Source organism: Gracilinanus agilis, chromosome 1 (genome assembly GCF_016433145.1).
Source record: "Gracilinanus agilis isolate LMUSP501 chromosome 1, AgileGrace, whole genome shotgun sequence".
NCBI lineage: Eukaryota > Metazoa > Chordata > Mammalia > Didelphimorphia > Didelphidae > Gracilinanus > Gracilinanus agilis.
The window spans coordinates 493580529-493596913 of NC_058130.1; the positions used below are offsets into that span (position 1 = coordinate 493580529).

At 39.2% G+C, this 16385-nt stretch overlaps 1 protein-coding gene across 1 annotated transcript in view; it reads left to right on the forward strand.

Moving 5' to 3' along the window:
• STAU2 (staufen double-stranded RNA binding protein 2) overlaps nt 1-16385 on the forward strand; it is a 364991-nt gene that overhangs the window by 189825 nt on the left and 158781 nt on the right. Inside the window, exon 9 of the mRNA XM_044665848.1 lies at nt 4571-4878. Within this exon, the coding sequence (XP_044521783.1) occupies nt 4571-4878 (308 nt within the window). The remainder of the gene's footprint in view (nt 1-4570; nt 4879-16385) is intronic.

Genomic DNA, 16385 nt, shown 5'->3' on the forward strand with positions numbered 1-16385 from the left:
TGAGCATATGAAAAAGAATTAACATATTATAACAGCAAAAATTGTCATAGGAAGGAAAACATATTGCACAATGAACAATAACCACAAAAACCTTATATTGCAGGTAACATAAAGAGGATATGTGACCTGCACTAGCTGCACTTCTCTAATGGCTATCACCTGGCTTCTTTCAATACTTTTAATGTGTCATAATTTATCTTGGCCAATTGCCAAAGGAAATGAACGCTTCCACTCTAACCTCCTGAGCTTGGGGAGAGCCTAGACCAGGGGTTCTTAACCTTTTTTGTGTCATGACTTCTTTGGCAGTCTGTTGAAACCGATAGCTCCTTTCTTAGAATGATGATTTTAGGATAGGACTATGAAGAAAAGCATTTACATTGAAATATAATTATCAAAATATCTTTAAACAAATTTATCGACCTCAGGTTTAGAATCCTTGGCCTAAACTATTATCATCCTCAGGCTTCTTGGCCCCTAATCCTATTGTGAATGCATTGATGGTCCAGCCTGGCTTTCATCATTGATGAATGTTCTCTCTTCCCCCAGGGACCTCAGTGGTTGGCATATTAAGCTAGAAAGAGGCTGCCTCCAGGCTTAGGCATTTTTCCTATTTGAACAAAGACTCCTATTTGCCCCAAATAGTCTTTGTTGATTTTCTTGGCCCTCCAGTGGGTACCCACACCCAGGGCTCTCTTTATCCAAATCGCTCCTTGGATCCATCCTCAAGACATAAGTTATTGCCCAGCCCTCAGAGCCCACTTCCAGAGGGCACACTTTCATTCTTAACTCTTTTTGACTGATTCTGTTACTCTCCATTAGCTGCAGCTAAGCTATCAGCCTCCTTTAACCAAAATCCCAGCGGAGGAACACTGTTTTCTAATCTCATTTCTTTTCTGTCTTTTGAGACAATTTCACAAGCCATTGATAAGTACAATTCTTGCCTTCTAATCCGAAAATTCTTAGTCAAGCCTAGGGGCCCTTAGCACTGTATGCAAACACCAGGAGTACCATGTGTTAATACCACAAAGTCTTCTGCTTAGTTTTCTGTCTCCCCGCATGTTCAGCTGGGTGAGGTTTAGAACCTTCAGTGTAAGGAGGGAAAGGGGCTCTTGGGTTGAATATATTAAAAGGTTAGCAACCATTGCCAGGGGATTGAACAATTATCAATCCCCAATTAAAGAATAACCTCAAGTTAAAATGACTTTTATGGAAATTTATTTACAAATGAGAAGAGGAAGAAGAAATAAGGAAATAAGAATCTAACACAGTAGGTAATTTGCTCCAATCCCCTAGTTAATCCAGGTAGATCTAATTAACCCTCTACTGAGGGAAATTCAGACTTGGGATCAAGGCTGGAAACTCAGAGGGCCAGAGGCCCAGAGGCTTCAGTCACAGAGTCTCTTTCCTTAAGAGAAATTCAGGAAGATTCAGTCTTAACACTCACCACTGTCCAGTCATGAACCAGCAGAGCTCCTTCAGGTCCCTTTCACAAACCAGAAGAGAGGGCCCAGCTGACTGAGGTCTCTTTTTAAAGGGGCCTCTTTGGCATCACTCCCTGTGGCCTCCTCTTAGTTTACATGTCCAATCACAACAGACAGTTTTCTTAGGACTGTCCATGAGGCAATCAGTAAATTCTGATTTGTTACCCTAGCACTCATGGGTTACAGACCACCCAAAATGGAGATGTTTTCACCTTTGGTAATTAAATTCTAAAGATGGGCAGTGTAGATTTAATCTAATTATCACATCAGGCTGTGGATTTCTTTGTGTATTAAAGTGTAGTTCTAGACTTCCTATCAAAGCTAATGCCACTCAGTTAATCAATAAACATTAAGTGGGTGATGGCAAGATTAAGGGTGCATGACTCAAAGTTACACAGGTGACAAAGCTAAGATTCCAAATTAGATTCTTTGATGCTAAAGCCAATGCTTTTTCTACTGTACAATTTTGGTTCCTATTTATGAACTGGAGGTTTGTTCTTATTCTCAACTTGTGGTACATGAGATCTAGAGAGGAAAAAAGTAGGAAAAAGTGGGAGAAAAATCTAGAGATTGGAAAAGGTGACTGCTTTTTAAAAAGGAAATTAGTTTTTGGTGATAAGGGGCAAAAAAGGGATGCTATGGGACACTGAGCAACATCTGGCATGGCTTCATTCTGTGCAGAATTATACATGTGATTCCCTTATAAAGTATATGGGGAAGTGTTTCCCCTCTTCTTCTGGTAAGTATTGATGAACTAGACATAGCCTTTCCATGCATTCTCTAAGTTTGCAGAATGCCTTTCTAATCTTTGTAATCATTTTCATACAATCAAAGAATCTTGGGATGGCAGGCAACGTGTGAGACCAAATGCAGAGCCCTTAAGTCTCTTCTCATTCTCTGTACTTCCTTCTCTGGTATATATTTCAGTGGCATGTCCTATCTAGGACTGATTGGTTCCCTCTCAGCACAGAAGATTCTTAGCTTGAATATTCAGTGACAGTTATAAAGGCTAATCCCCAGTGTCAGTATCACTCCATACAGGTGTTGTTTCATAACAGGTGTTTCATGTTATCTCCAAATAGTCCTACTTCCAGGAAGGTGTAGACCTTTCTTGCTATCCCCCCCTTATTAGAACCAGGACTGGTGCCCAGTTTCCAGATGATTTGCTTCTTCTGTGACCATAAGGGATGCTGTACTACTTGTACTACTGATTTAGTTAACTTATAGAACACAGGCAGGGTCTTCTCTCCTTGACATTTTAGGAAGCACTTCATATCTCACCAAATTGTCCCAAGAACTTTGTAGGGTGCTCGAAATATCTTTGTTCTCCAAGGAAATAGACATTCTAGTAGGAACAAGCCATTCTATTTGAAGGTTCCAATGGAATTTTGTACCAGTGCTCCAAGGATTTAGCAACTATTGATCTTTTTAGCTTTAATTGTGCACAACATGAATATTAGCATAGTCACACAATCATGAAACAGTGGCAGCTAAACAATGCAGTGGATAGAAAGACCCAGGCTTAGAGTCTGGAAGACCTGAGTTCAAATCCAGCCTCAAACATTTAGTAGCTGTGTGACCATGGTCAAGTCAATTGCTCTTTGCCTTAGTTTTCTCAACTGTAAAATGGGAATAATAATAACATCTATCTCTCAGGGTTATTGTGATGTCAGATGAGGTGAGGTGAGGATAAAATGATATAATAAATGTAAAGTGCTTAACACAATGCCTGACATAATAAGTGCTATATAAATGTTAGCTGCTTTTATTATGATTATTAAGTGGTAAGTATAAACAGTCTGAGAATAAATTTAGAAGCACAATGAAACATAGCAGTTCTTTTCAGAATGGGACAACTATTAGGAACAAAAAAAGAGGAAAAAATTTCATCTCCAGAGGAAATATCTTTAGGCTATACCAAATGGACTTAAAATGCAAACACACACTTAAAAATAAATTACTGCAAGAGCTTCTGTAACATGTAAAGCAGCCCAGCTGTTTCACAGTATACTTCCCTTGAACCCAGAACTCTTTTTGTAACAAAGTAAATGTATCTATCAGTATATTCAACATTCCACACCATTAATCCTCTAACTATATTTCAACAGGATGGAAGTATATGTCATCCTCTGACTTTTGGGTCCAAGACTGGACATTGCATCAAATTGAACTTCAACAATCCTTTAGTTATTTTTGTTTATGCTATTTTAGTTATTTCATATAACGTTCTCCTGATTATTCTTCCTTTACTAGGGATCACTTCATAAAATCTTCCCGTGTTTCTCAGAATTCTTCTCATTCATCATGTCTTACAGTGCAATCATATTCCATATATTCCATTACATCCATATGCCATAACTGGTTTGGCCATTCTTGGGTTGGTTTGTACTCACTTTGCTATTAGTTTTTTGCTACAATGCTGATATAAATAGTTTATATGGGACTTTTTTGTTGTTCTTTGACTCCCTTTAGGGAGGTATATATGGCACAGAAATTTTAAACATAATATAAAATATTAAGAGAAAGGAATTAACCTTTAATTATGGGAATCAATTCCTTCCCCACAATCTCCACAGAACCCCTACTTCAGGCTCCATGACATGTCTTCTTATCAAAGTCTGGTCTAGGAATAGATAAGGTAGGCAGCCCTCTTGGGATGCAGGAGACACAAGGAGAGACACTTTTTAATGCTACTTTTTAAAAATAAATGCACATAATTCCAATATCAAAATACTTAGCTCCCCGTGGCACAGAGGTATTTATTTTGTTCTGTGTATTACAGCAAAAGCTCAAAGTCTCCCACACAACTCATGCCAGGGCCATAATTTTTCACCTTTGCCTCTTAGACACAAATGCCTGGTCATGATCCTCTTTGTTATCCCTTTAAGTGATGATTCCGAGTTGGGTGGAGGCTCCCTGTTAGCTCTGCATGGGCAGCTACAGCCAATAACTCTGCACTGGCCACTTGACTAATATTTCTTTGATGCTTTGTCATTTTACCAGTATCAGAACCTAGATGAATAATGTTGTAAGTCATATTTAAACTATTTCCAGTATCATAAAAAAAATTTTTTTCTGTTTATTTACAGCTCCAAAGGGAATTCTCCATTTGTCTCCTGATATTTATCAAGAGATGGAAGCAAGCCGCAACAAAGTAGTCTCTGACTTTGCAGTCAGCTATTTGTCATCCAGCGAAATGAGCCAGCCTTCAAGCTCCTTCTTCAGCCTCTCTCCACCATCTAATAGCACTACTAGCATTGCCAGGGAATTCCTAATGAATGGGACATCTCCGACAACCGAAGCCATAGGTCTGAAAGGAAATTCTCCTACTTCCCCCTGTCCTATAATGCAGCCTTCAAGACAACTGGAATATTTAGCAAGGATTCAAGGCTTTCAGGTACGAAACAAAATCTCTTCATCAAACTAAAACCCACCATGTATATCAATCTGAGAGCTTGTTCCTGCCTTCCGATATGACTTGAACATTGCAAAATTAATATATGTACAAAGAATAGATGATCCTATGAAGACAGGCCAAGCTATGCAGGTGTCATTTTCATGTATTTCCTAAATATCCAGTAATGTCTTTGCTATATAGCCCTCTTCCATTCTAATTTTCCTTTTTGCTTCTCATTTCCATTTTTCCCCCTCTTTTGATCTCTCGAGTATATCTATTTTTGTCATTCTGTCTTTTACAAACCAAAAAAAAGCCAGGCTTTTTGAGATGTTTGCTATTATTCTTGAGTTCATCCTCTTTTTAAAATTATTATGTGTTTTCCTAATGGAGAGCTTATTCATGAACAGTTTTTGTTGTTGGTACTCCATTTATCAAAGAAGACAGAGTGTTCTTTATAAAGTGTAATTTAAACTGGATATACTTTGTCCTGATTCACAGTCTAGAAACGGTAATTTGTTTTATTCAATCAAATGATTCTCTATGTCATATAATATCTACCTCAAATGTCATTAGTGCATTCTGTTTCAATAAGAGAGAAGTAACATATAATTCTGCTGTATACATGAAGAGGTGATAGAAAATTTGATTTTTAAAATATAGTCAGAAGTCTTAAGACTTTTAGAACACACACTCCCTACTCCCAATTCAGAGGGGGAAAGCAATACGTTTGGATAATCAGTCAGAACTTAAAATATAACTACTTTGAGAGACAGTCTCTGTATATAAATTTATTTCTTGGTTATTTTTAATCATTTACCAAATGGTAACCATTCATTAAGTTTACTAGATAAATAGTTGTATCCTTCAAAGCTGAATGAATGAATATTCCCTGCTGATTTCATTATTTGAAGTTTGCTTTTCTCCACCCTTTCCCTTTAAAATGAAATGAAAATATATAAAACAATAAGAATGAAATAGTACTTGTGGTTGAGTAATATAATACAGAAAAATTATACATGTATAAATAATTTGCTTTATTGAGATTATGAAAATGAGAACCTAATTTGCTCTTTTGCAGTATTTTTGAGTGTCTTTTCTTTTCTTTTACAGAAACCATAGATTATATGAACTGCATTGTTAGGTACTGTTTGAATTTTTAATGTGGCAGTTGTAAATGGCATGAATGAAGTGTTTATTGCTCTAAGATTTTAAATCTTCAGTGATTAAGTTGTGCTTTTCAATATTAAGTGAAGGTGTGACCCTATACCCAAGTCTCTGGAAAAAGTTAAATAAGTTTGAATTCTGCTGGTCATCTGCAAGGAGAAAATAGAAATCAATTAATTCTGATGAAAAGAAATTCAATCTTCAGTTTCCCTTATTTCTTTTCTAACTCTGCTAGTAGTAATAGGAATATTTTATTCCTAGAGAGCCAAAGCATAATTTATTTCCTCGTGTATCTTAAGGCTAGGACCAATTTCTCCTTTCAGGAGTTAAAAGTTAAGGCAAATAAAGAAAGGGCGTCTTCAAGGTTCGGTTCTCTCTAGTACTTGTAATTTAACCTGTTGCTTTTCTCTTTTTAGTTCTTATCAGTGATATAAATTGTTTTTAAAGATCTTGACTCCAGCCTAAGTGCAGTTCTCATATCACCAATTACCTAACAATTTAGGATTGTTTTTCAAGTTTATGATATCAAAATATTTTTGTCCTATTGACAAACTGAGCAATTTCCAGATTTCTGTATTGTGATTTTTATGCAACAAGTAAATAAAAATATGTGGTTTTAAAACATTAGTTGGCTTCTCTGGTTGAATGGGTTTTGGTACTGATGTGAAATACTGCATCTCTGCTGAATCACTGAGCTGAGGTTGATAAGTGAACAGAATCTCTGTGGGAAATAGCTTACTAGCCTTCCAGGGACAGATCTCAGCCTCATCCTAATTTCCATGTAGAAGGTTCTTTGTATATGAGAAGTCAAAAACCTATATCTTTACAGGTAACATTATCAGCCATATTTTCTCAGTAGCAGAATAATAGTACATCGCAAATATATAGCTTGCTTTGTGGTTTTCTGAATGACTTTTAGGAGCCTGGTCTGATTGTTACACAGAAATACAAGATGAGTTTATTTTTAATAATGCTTTTCTACGCTTTTTCATTTCTGGATTTTCAAAACCAGTAAATCCCTTTGCTTTATTTTTTACATGAGTATTTTTTCATTTCTATTCAAACAAAGCATTTTTACTTAATACATTTCTTCAGTTTTTTTTTAATTTAAGAGATATTCACATTTGGGAAAAGGAAGAATAAGAGGAACCATCAAAAGAAATGTAAATGAAGACATTTGAGAGATAGGAGAACCAAGAGAGCAGAAGGCTGGATTATTGTACAGTGAAAAGAACAACAAATAAAGGTCAAAAAGAAGTTCCAGGGATTTATTGGTCATATTCTGTCCATTGAGAAAGCAGTTTTACTATAGTGATGGGAAGTAAAAGTAGTTTCCTGGAAGTTAGAGAGTGACTGTGTGATGAGTTTAATGAGGAAGGATGCAAGTATATTAGTCTGTTGTGGGAAATTTAGCTTTAGAGTGATAGTATCATTTGAAATAGTAATAAGGGTCAAGGTTTTTTCAGGATAAAGAATTCATGAGCATGCAAACAAGTAGAGCAGATGGAACTAACTAGTCTAGGGAAGACTGGAGGTGAAATTATGAAGAAATTAAATGGACCGTGGAGGTAGGAGGGAAGAGATTCAAGAGCACAAGTGGAAAAGTTGACTTTAGCATGGAAGAGGACCATCTCATTCTGTCGAAGTGGAAGGAAAGAGACGTTGATGAAAGAAATAGTCTTTAACATGTGGGAAGGGGAATCTTCGTTTCTCTGACCACCTTCAGGTCTCTGCTCAGATCTCACTTTTTATAAGAGGTGAAGTGCTACTCGTCTTTTTGTATGGAAGCCATCCTTGTCACCTGAGGAAAAGGGTTGGGAGGTCTGGAAAAAGATTGATTATTTCATGGAGACAGTGGCACATGAATCTTCAAGGGCTGAAAGAAGGGATTTGAAGAGATGGATGTGGGAGGATACATTCTGTACTATTTAAAATTAAATTATGAGGCTGTTAGTAGCTTTAGTAGCTTTATTACATCAAAGTAGAGATAGTTACGAGAGGGAAATGTAGGAAAGAGGTAGAGGGTTGCCTAGCCTACCACCCAATGTACCGTTCTGATGAAATCGGAGCTTGCCACCAACAGGGGTCCAATCTCCAGCTAGAAAAGAGCAAGAATCAGCCTTCAGGTTCTAATCTCCAGCTAGAAGTCTGCGAGAGTCTTTTCAGCAAGAGTCAACAGAGCAAAAGTGTCCCTTTGGCAAGAGTCAGACTCAGAATCTGAATGTGAATCAGAATCAGAATCAGAATGTCATTCAGACCTCTGTTCTCTTCTTTATAAGCAGTTTTCTCCACCCACTAGCTCTCCCACATCACATCTTCAGGAACCAATCATAGTTCCTTAATTTTGCTGGCACAGCACAGGGTGGCAGTGCTTGTGGGGTCAATTTCCTGTCTCATTGGTTTCAACTTCCTTTCACTATGGGCGTGTGCACATCTCAATGGTAAAGGACCTCCAGGTCCCTGAGTGATTAAATTAAAACAAAGGGATGTGAATTCCTTTCTCACAATTCTCAAAACAGAGCAAAACATGCACAAAAGCATGGAGATAAGAGCAAGGTCAAGACAAGAAAAGGGCATGGTGTACTAATCCTAGAACTAAGTCTAGAACCCATTGAATGAATGGGAATAGTGTGAGATATGATTGGAAAGGTAAAGGAAAAGCAGATTGTAGAAGGCCTATAATGGGAATATCAGGAATTTATACTTTATTCAGAAGATGATCAAAAGACCCTGAAAGGTGGACTAGGTCAGGATAGATTGAAGATAAGAACAGTTAGGCCATTAGGATGATCCACATAAGGAAAGAAAAGGCCTAGAACCAGGGTAGTTTCAATGAATATTGAGAGGAAGAGAGGTAAAGGAGAGTCACTATGAGGATGGAATAAATAGGATTTGATAGCTGGTTGAATATGAGTTAGCAAGGAGAGGAAAGTTAAAGAAAATCGAGGCTAAGATCTTGGATGACAGAAGGGAGGCACCCATAGAAATATAGAAATTGGGGGAGGGATAAGTTTTTAGGAGAAGATAATGAGATCAGTTTTAGGCTTGTAAGTTTGAGGGACTTGCAGAACATCCAGATGGAAGTATTTAGCAGGCAGTTTGAAATATGGCACTCAAGTTCTGAGGAGAGATTAGTGGTAGAGGTATTATATATTTAGAAATCATAACTCAAAACTATGGGAGTGCTTGAAATCACTGGCATGCAGAACATAGAGAGAGATAAAGGGGGAGCACTGGAGAGAACCCTAGGGAATACTAAAGTTAAAGAGAATTAGGAGCTTGGAAAGGAAACAGAAGGGTGTGTAGGTGGCATAGTGGATAAGAGTGCTGGACTTGGAGTCTGGAAGACTCATTTTCCTGAGTTCAAATCTGGCCTCAGACACTTTTTTGTTGTGACCCCAGACAAATTACTTCAACCCTCTTGGCCTCAGTTTCCTTGTCTGTCAAATGAGCTGCAGAAGGAAATGGCAAACTATTACAATATCTTTACCAAGAAAACTTCAAATGGGGTCAGGAAGAGTCAGACATGACTAAAATGACTGAACAACAACAAAAAAGACAGAAAAGGAATAGTGAGAGAATAGTATCACAAAGAAAAGGATGATAATTTTTTAAGAAGGGGAGAAAAAATTCACTGTCAGATGGCACCTTGCTGTCAAAGAAGATAGAGTCATTTAATAGATTTGTGATTTAGTATGAAAGAAATCATTAGTGACCATGAGAAGAAAGATGTTACAGTGATGGTGGGGATGGAAGCCCAGGAGTTTTGACCTGCTCCATCTCTGACCTGACCAGGGCCAGTTTGCCCCTTAGGTAAACTCTTGACCACTATCCCCCAGAGATTCTCCACATTTCTGGCTCTGGTGCCCATTGCAGCTCAGAATAATAAAACTTAAGGGATCCTCCAACTTCAGTCTTCCAGGAGCAGAGACTAGAGATGTGCAACCACAACACCTCACTGAAAGTTTTGTTAAAATTAGAGTAAGTGAAAATACTTTCCATTAAAGACACGAGGAGACAAAAACATTTTTACTTTTAAAAACATACCTTCCCCCCAATAAAGCTTACTTGTGAATATTACTTTGAGCCCATACTATTCTTAGTATTACATAAAGAGTAAATTGCAGATCCTATGTAGGTCTAGATTAGGTTTATTGGACTATTCTTGTTGGCAAATAACCTTAAGAATTTATACAGCTTTTAAGTCATTCCTGATCCTGGAAATCCCTGGGATATTGAGTCAATTGTAGAACTATTCTAGGGATTTAGTATGCTTTATGATTTTTCCCAGGGTTCATGTTTGGTCTGCAATGCACCATCCTTAGACCCATTTGAACTGTCCCAGGAATTCTCAGAGCTTTGGAATAATCAGGTCCAAATCTTCCTGGGGTTTGATCCTTTGATGGATCTGATCTCAAGAATGTGAGTCAATCTTATAATTTCACTTCATTACTGCTTATTACTTGTCATTCACTACAATTCATACCCATTATTATTTATTGAAAAAAACACGGTGGATTTTATTGTTTTTTAGTTATTCAAAATTTTGAAATCTGCAAAGAAAAGGCATTAGAATAGATTTATGAATAGTGCAGTGATTTTAACAAATAAGAAATGATGAGTCTATATGCAAAGGACCATCCTTAACCGCATTATGCTTGATTGAAATCTGAGGTAAATTGTTTACATGTATGACCTGTCTAGTTAAGGATGTTGATAGCTTTCCATTTTTTTGCTTGTTTTAAAAAGAGTTTTCCGCATCATATGCTAAATTCTACCATTTGGAGTCATGTAAAAATTAAACCTTTAAAGAAAATAAATCCTGTATCTATAGGTAAATTCTTACTCTGAACTACTTCTTTTAAAACACTGTTGTACAATTAGGGAGTCTCATGTTACCTTTCCATGTACAAATTTGGCAGTGATAAGATTTATAGGTAGGAACATTAACTGAATTGTAAAAAGTCTCCGGAGCATTCATCCATCAGATGTCACCAATTAAATTGATGATTGAAGATTTGATACTGTTTCCTGGTGCCTCAGAGTTATGAGAAAACTGCTTGTTTTCTTCTCACTGGTATTCAATTAGTCTTAAACACACCTTATTACTAAAAACAACTAGAAAAGTAAGCCCAATAGTTTGAAACTATTGGGCTTACTTTTCTAGTTGTAGGCTATAGCATTAAAAGGCTTATTAGTACCTACTGAAAAAACAAACAAACAAAAAAAAAACAGGGAGATACCTGACTTTTAAAAGGGGCATGAAACATGGCTCTTTTAAGGGGCATGAAGATGTTCTTCATGCCTAATTCTTTGTTTTGTTGCTAAGGAATCTCCATTATTGGAGAAGTATTGTTGTTATATATAGATCTAGTTGTATTACATCCCCACTCAAACATCTTCATGGCTTCCTGTGGTCTGTTTAATAAAGCTGAAATGTCTCTGCCTGACTTTCTTCACAGACTGGTGTTATCCTTCCCTCCCTCACTCCATGCCCCCTTCTACCAGTCCCTCCATACATTTACTCCCACCAAACTGGACCACCACTACTCTCTTGACCTTTGAATACACCTGGTGACTTCTTGTCTCAGTATCTTTGTTCACATCATTCCCTATGCAGGTGATACCTGTTGAGTTCTCTCTGATTGTTTGTTTATTTTTGGTTAACTCCCTCCAAAAAAAACAAAACAAAACCTGTTATTTTGTTTTAAACTTCTCTATGCACTTTTCACATGATATTAATACATTATAGCAGTGATTACCAAAGTGGACGCCACCGCCCCCTGGTGAGTGCTGCAGCGATCCAGGTTGGACAGTGATGGCCACAGGTGCATTTGGGGGTGGTTGGTGATAGTATGTGAGGGGGGGGGCGCTAAGTAATATCTTTTTCTGGAAAGGGGCGATAGGCCAAAAAAGTTTGGGAACCACTGCATTATAGCTGTGTGGTTTTTTCTTTAGAAACCCTTACCGCTCCAAGGCAGAAGAGTGGTAAGGGTAGGCAATGGAGGTCACACAGCTGGGAAGTGTCTGAGGCCACATTTGAACCCGGGATCTCCTGTCTCTAGGCCTGACTCTCAATCCACTGAGCTACCCAGCTGCCTCTGCTATGTGTGATTTTGTCTTATACCCCTAGTAAATCAGCATGAAGTTCCAGGAGAATCACACAGTCATTTAGAGCTGGAAAGGCCGGCCTGCAAAGACTTAGTCCAGCCTCTGCCTGAGAGGAATCTCCACCTGGTTAGAGCTCATTCCACCTTTGCTCCAAGACCTCCTAGGAAAGGGAATCCACCACCCATTGAACCAGCCTCTTCTACTTTTAGACAGCTCTCATTTTTTAGGAAGGTTTTTCCTGACCTCAAGCCTTCATTTTTGCAGCTTCTCCTCATTGCTCCCTTGATGGCCAGTCAGAACAATGCTAACCCTTCCTCCACAGGTGGTTATCATTCAGTTGTTTTCAGTCACGTCCGATTCTTTGTGACCTCAGTTGGGGTTTTCTTGGCAGAGATGTCGGCATGATTTGCTATTTCCTTCTGCAGCTCATTTGACAGATGAGGAAACTGAGGCAAACAGGAGTCGGTGACGTGCCCAGGGACACACAGTAAGGGTCTGAGGCCTGACTTGAACTCGGTTCTCCCTGACTCCAGACCCTGGCCCTCAGGGCTCTGTGTCACCTCGCCTCTCCACAGGACAGGCCTTCAGATACTTAAAAACAGCTCTCACATCATTCCTCCTGATTTCCATCGATTCTCAGAGGAGCTGAACTCCAGATCCTTCATCCTTCCGGCTTCCTTCCTCCTGAAGCTCTCCAGCGATGCTGGCCCCCTTCCTATTGGGAGCGCAGAGGGACCGCCCCCCTGATTCCCGGAAGCCAGGGCTTCATGTATTTCAGGACTCCATTGACCCTGCTGGCTACCTCCTCACGATCATCCCTGGCACTCCTGCTGTCCGTGATTAGAAACGAGCCGACTCTTACCAACATCCCTGTGTCCACAGAAGCTCTGCTCCTCCTTCGGGAGATCTCGGTTAGAAATCAGGCTTTTGGCCGCTTCTCATCTCTTCTTCCTGTTGACCTATAGAATAGCCCCGGCCGCTGATCCTCTGCCTCTCTGAAACCCGCCTTGGGAGCGTTCGTGGCCATGAGGGTCACGTGAGGGCTGCCCGGTGTATCTGTGCCCAGGCTGGGGTGCCTGTGATGGAGCCTGCACACTAATGGCAGCTCCTGTAATCTGTCCTGGGCCTGACCCCCGTGGGGGTGATCGGAAACTTCTGCCCCAAACAAGGCGTCGCTGCCCTCACTCCCTACAAGATCATTTTTCCCCTCGGCGCCACTGCTTACCTCTCATTTCCAAGCTGCCTCTTTCCCTTCTCTTCCAGTAAACAGTCACCTTTCTTTAGCACTTTATGCCTCCTCTAATAAGATGGGATGAGTTGTACCCTTAAAAAAGAATCTGAGTTGTTTATGTGTTGTACATCAACAAGACTTCATCACCCTCATGCCAGACTTCTGTTTTAACTTCTCAACCCTAAATGTGATCTTTTACACTAATTATGGCTTCTAGCCTCATTTTTCCCCTACACTTACCTCATGTATTCAATCTTCAGAGTCAGCCATTCCTTGGATCACTTGTAAACGAGCCTAAAGTATACCCTGAGAGCATCCAAAATGTTCTCCAACCAGAGATTTCCTGCCACAATATTCTGGGGAAGCCATTAGGCACAGAAGGGATTCCAGCCATCTTCTTGTAACCTCTGGATCAGTCAAGTATTGAGTCCCCCCGGTTCATAGACTAGGGCCTCTCCCATTCCCCAGCTCCTGTCTGTTGTTCCTGTCTTCCTCTTTTTAATAAGCTCACCTTGACCCTCAGTTCCATATGTCCAGTCCTCACCTGCTCCTGCTCATTTTGGAAAGGCAAGAGGAGTGCCTCGGCCAAAGGATCCCAGTATCATGGGGCTCACATTCTGTGGAGGAATGACCCACGGGGGTGTCGTGTATTGAAATATTGGGGATTATTATTGGTGTCATTGGGGAGGATGCTGTGGTAAAAATACTTTGTTGTTGTTCACAAAAGTATCTTTCAGCTCTCCCCTCAGAAGGAAAGCCAGGAGTGACTTCCCTCCACCAAGCTAGTATGTAACTTACTTGGAGACTATATATTTATAAAAAATCTATTCATTTATATTTAACTGATATAAATATATGGATTAGTAACAAGGAAAACCTTAACAGGAAACTATAATATCCACCCACTTTAACTAGTCTGCCTCACAGCAAACTCTTCTGTTCTTCTAGCTACTCAGAAATAGCCTAGCACTTACTAAAAAAAAACAAAATGCTATCTGACTACGATCTAACTATAATCCTTATTAAAATTAATTTAGTGTTATTAAAGATGTCTCCAAGTGAACACAGAGTTAGTCAGCCCAGTATGGCAGAGGCTGGCTGACCAAAGTAATAACCCTGAGATGACCCAGAGTCCAAGCAAACAGTCTTCAATCTTTCTTCTCAAAACCGTTCTCCATCAAAGCAGATATGCCAACTTCTTTCTCCAAGATGAATTCCCATGGTAAAGAAGGTAGGAAAACCTCTTCAGATGGTTTAGAGTTCTCTCTCCCCTGTATTAGCAAAGAGCAAGATCTGAGATGTCTTGTCTTCACCAGAAGCCAAAGAGAGAGAGTCCCCTAGAAGCTCTAACCAACTGTCAGAATCTTTCCTTATTTCCTTCCTTCCAACTTCTGATCTCATGCATAGGGCTCTACCCTGCCTGCATCCTCAGAGACCCCTTTCTTAAAGTTCTTATCAATATGTAACCAATATATTTCCTAATCCATTTCTACAGTATGCTGCAGGAGTCCTGCACAGGACCACCTCTAGGAGAGAAGTCTGCCTTGGCCAAAGAGCTTGGGCCAGGTGCACCCTTTGCTCACCCAACAGCTTCAGTTTGGAATGTGTTTTTCCTGACTGGACATTAAGTTCCTTGTCTTTAGACTGCTGCAGTGAGCCTCATTTCCCATGTCCAGCCCTGCCCTTTGGATCTGGTATTCCCCATGAACTTTGGCTAGATGAGGACATCTCTGGGGTACTCCGGGCATGTCTTGGCTTTTCTTGCACCCTCTTTCCCCCTCTCCCTTTAAGTGGTGGGGATCGGACAGAAAGCCTGGTACGTTGTAGAGCGAGTAAATAACAGAGTAGGAATTTAGGCCCAGGTATCCTAGCTTCAGGGCAATAAGGTGGTGGAGAGAGAGGGTCTATCATCTTCCCAAGTTCAAATCCAGCCCCAGACACTTACTAGCTATGTGATTCTGGGCAAGTCACTTAGTCCTGTTTGCCTCAGTTCCCTCATTCATCAAATGATCTGGAGGAAAAAAATGGCAAACCACTCCAGGTCTTTGCCAGGAAAACTCCAGTGGGATTTATGAAGAGTTGGACAGGACTGAAATGACTGGACAATAACAACAAATTCTAGCTTCCAGCCCAGGATTTTCACACAACTTCCTCTTATGATTATGATACTGCAATCAAAGGGTATCTCGTATTAAGAAGGAATAGATGAGATTAAATGGGCATCAAGTAGCATTGTATCTCTACTGGTCTATAGAAATCCATGAAGGAATAAGAAAAGGAGTTGAGGAGGAATTTTTATGGAAGTATATTACAGTTGTCCTGCCCAAAATCATCATAATAATTTTATTAATAATGACATTTATATGTAATATAATACATTATCAAATAATATATATTATATTACATATGTTGTATAATATATAACTATAATATTAAATAATAAAATAATAATTAGTATATAATAAATAACATATATATGTATATATTTCCAAATACTGTGTAAGTGCTTTATAATTATTGCCTTACTTGATCCTTAAAACCATTCTGGGAGGTAGGTGCAACCCCATTTTATAGATTAAGAAACTGAGACAAACAGATAAGTGACACTCAAGGCTACACAGCTAGTAATAAGAATCTAGCCTGAGGCTAGATTGGCCTTCAGGACTTTCTCGGACCTCAGGCCCACCATTCTAGCCAATAAAGATTTTAATGAAATAAGAAGCTGGCAAAAAATGCCAAGGTTTATTCACCATTATATAAAGTCCCTGAGGGCAGGGTGTGTTTTTGGTTTTGTCTTTGCATTTCTGGAGCCCAGCATAGAATCTTGCACATACTGTTTAATATTGGTTGAATGTTAATAAATTTCGATGACCTACAGAAGATGAAAGACATGATAGAACCACTAAGGATAGATAGAATGACAATAATGGATGTAAAGTAGAAGGCAGAACTACTTAACTCTGCATTTACTTATTTTCTTTACCATTGTAGTATGATCTTT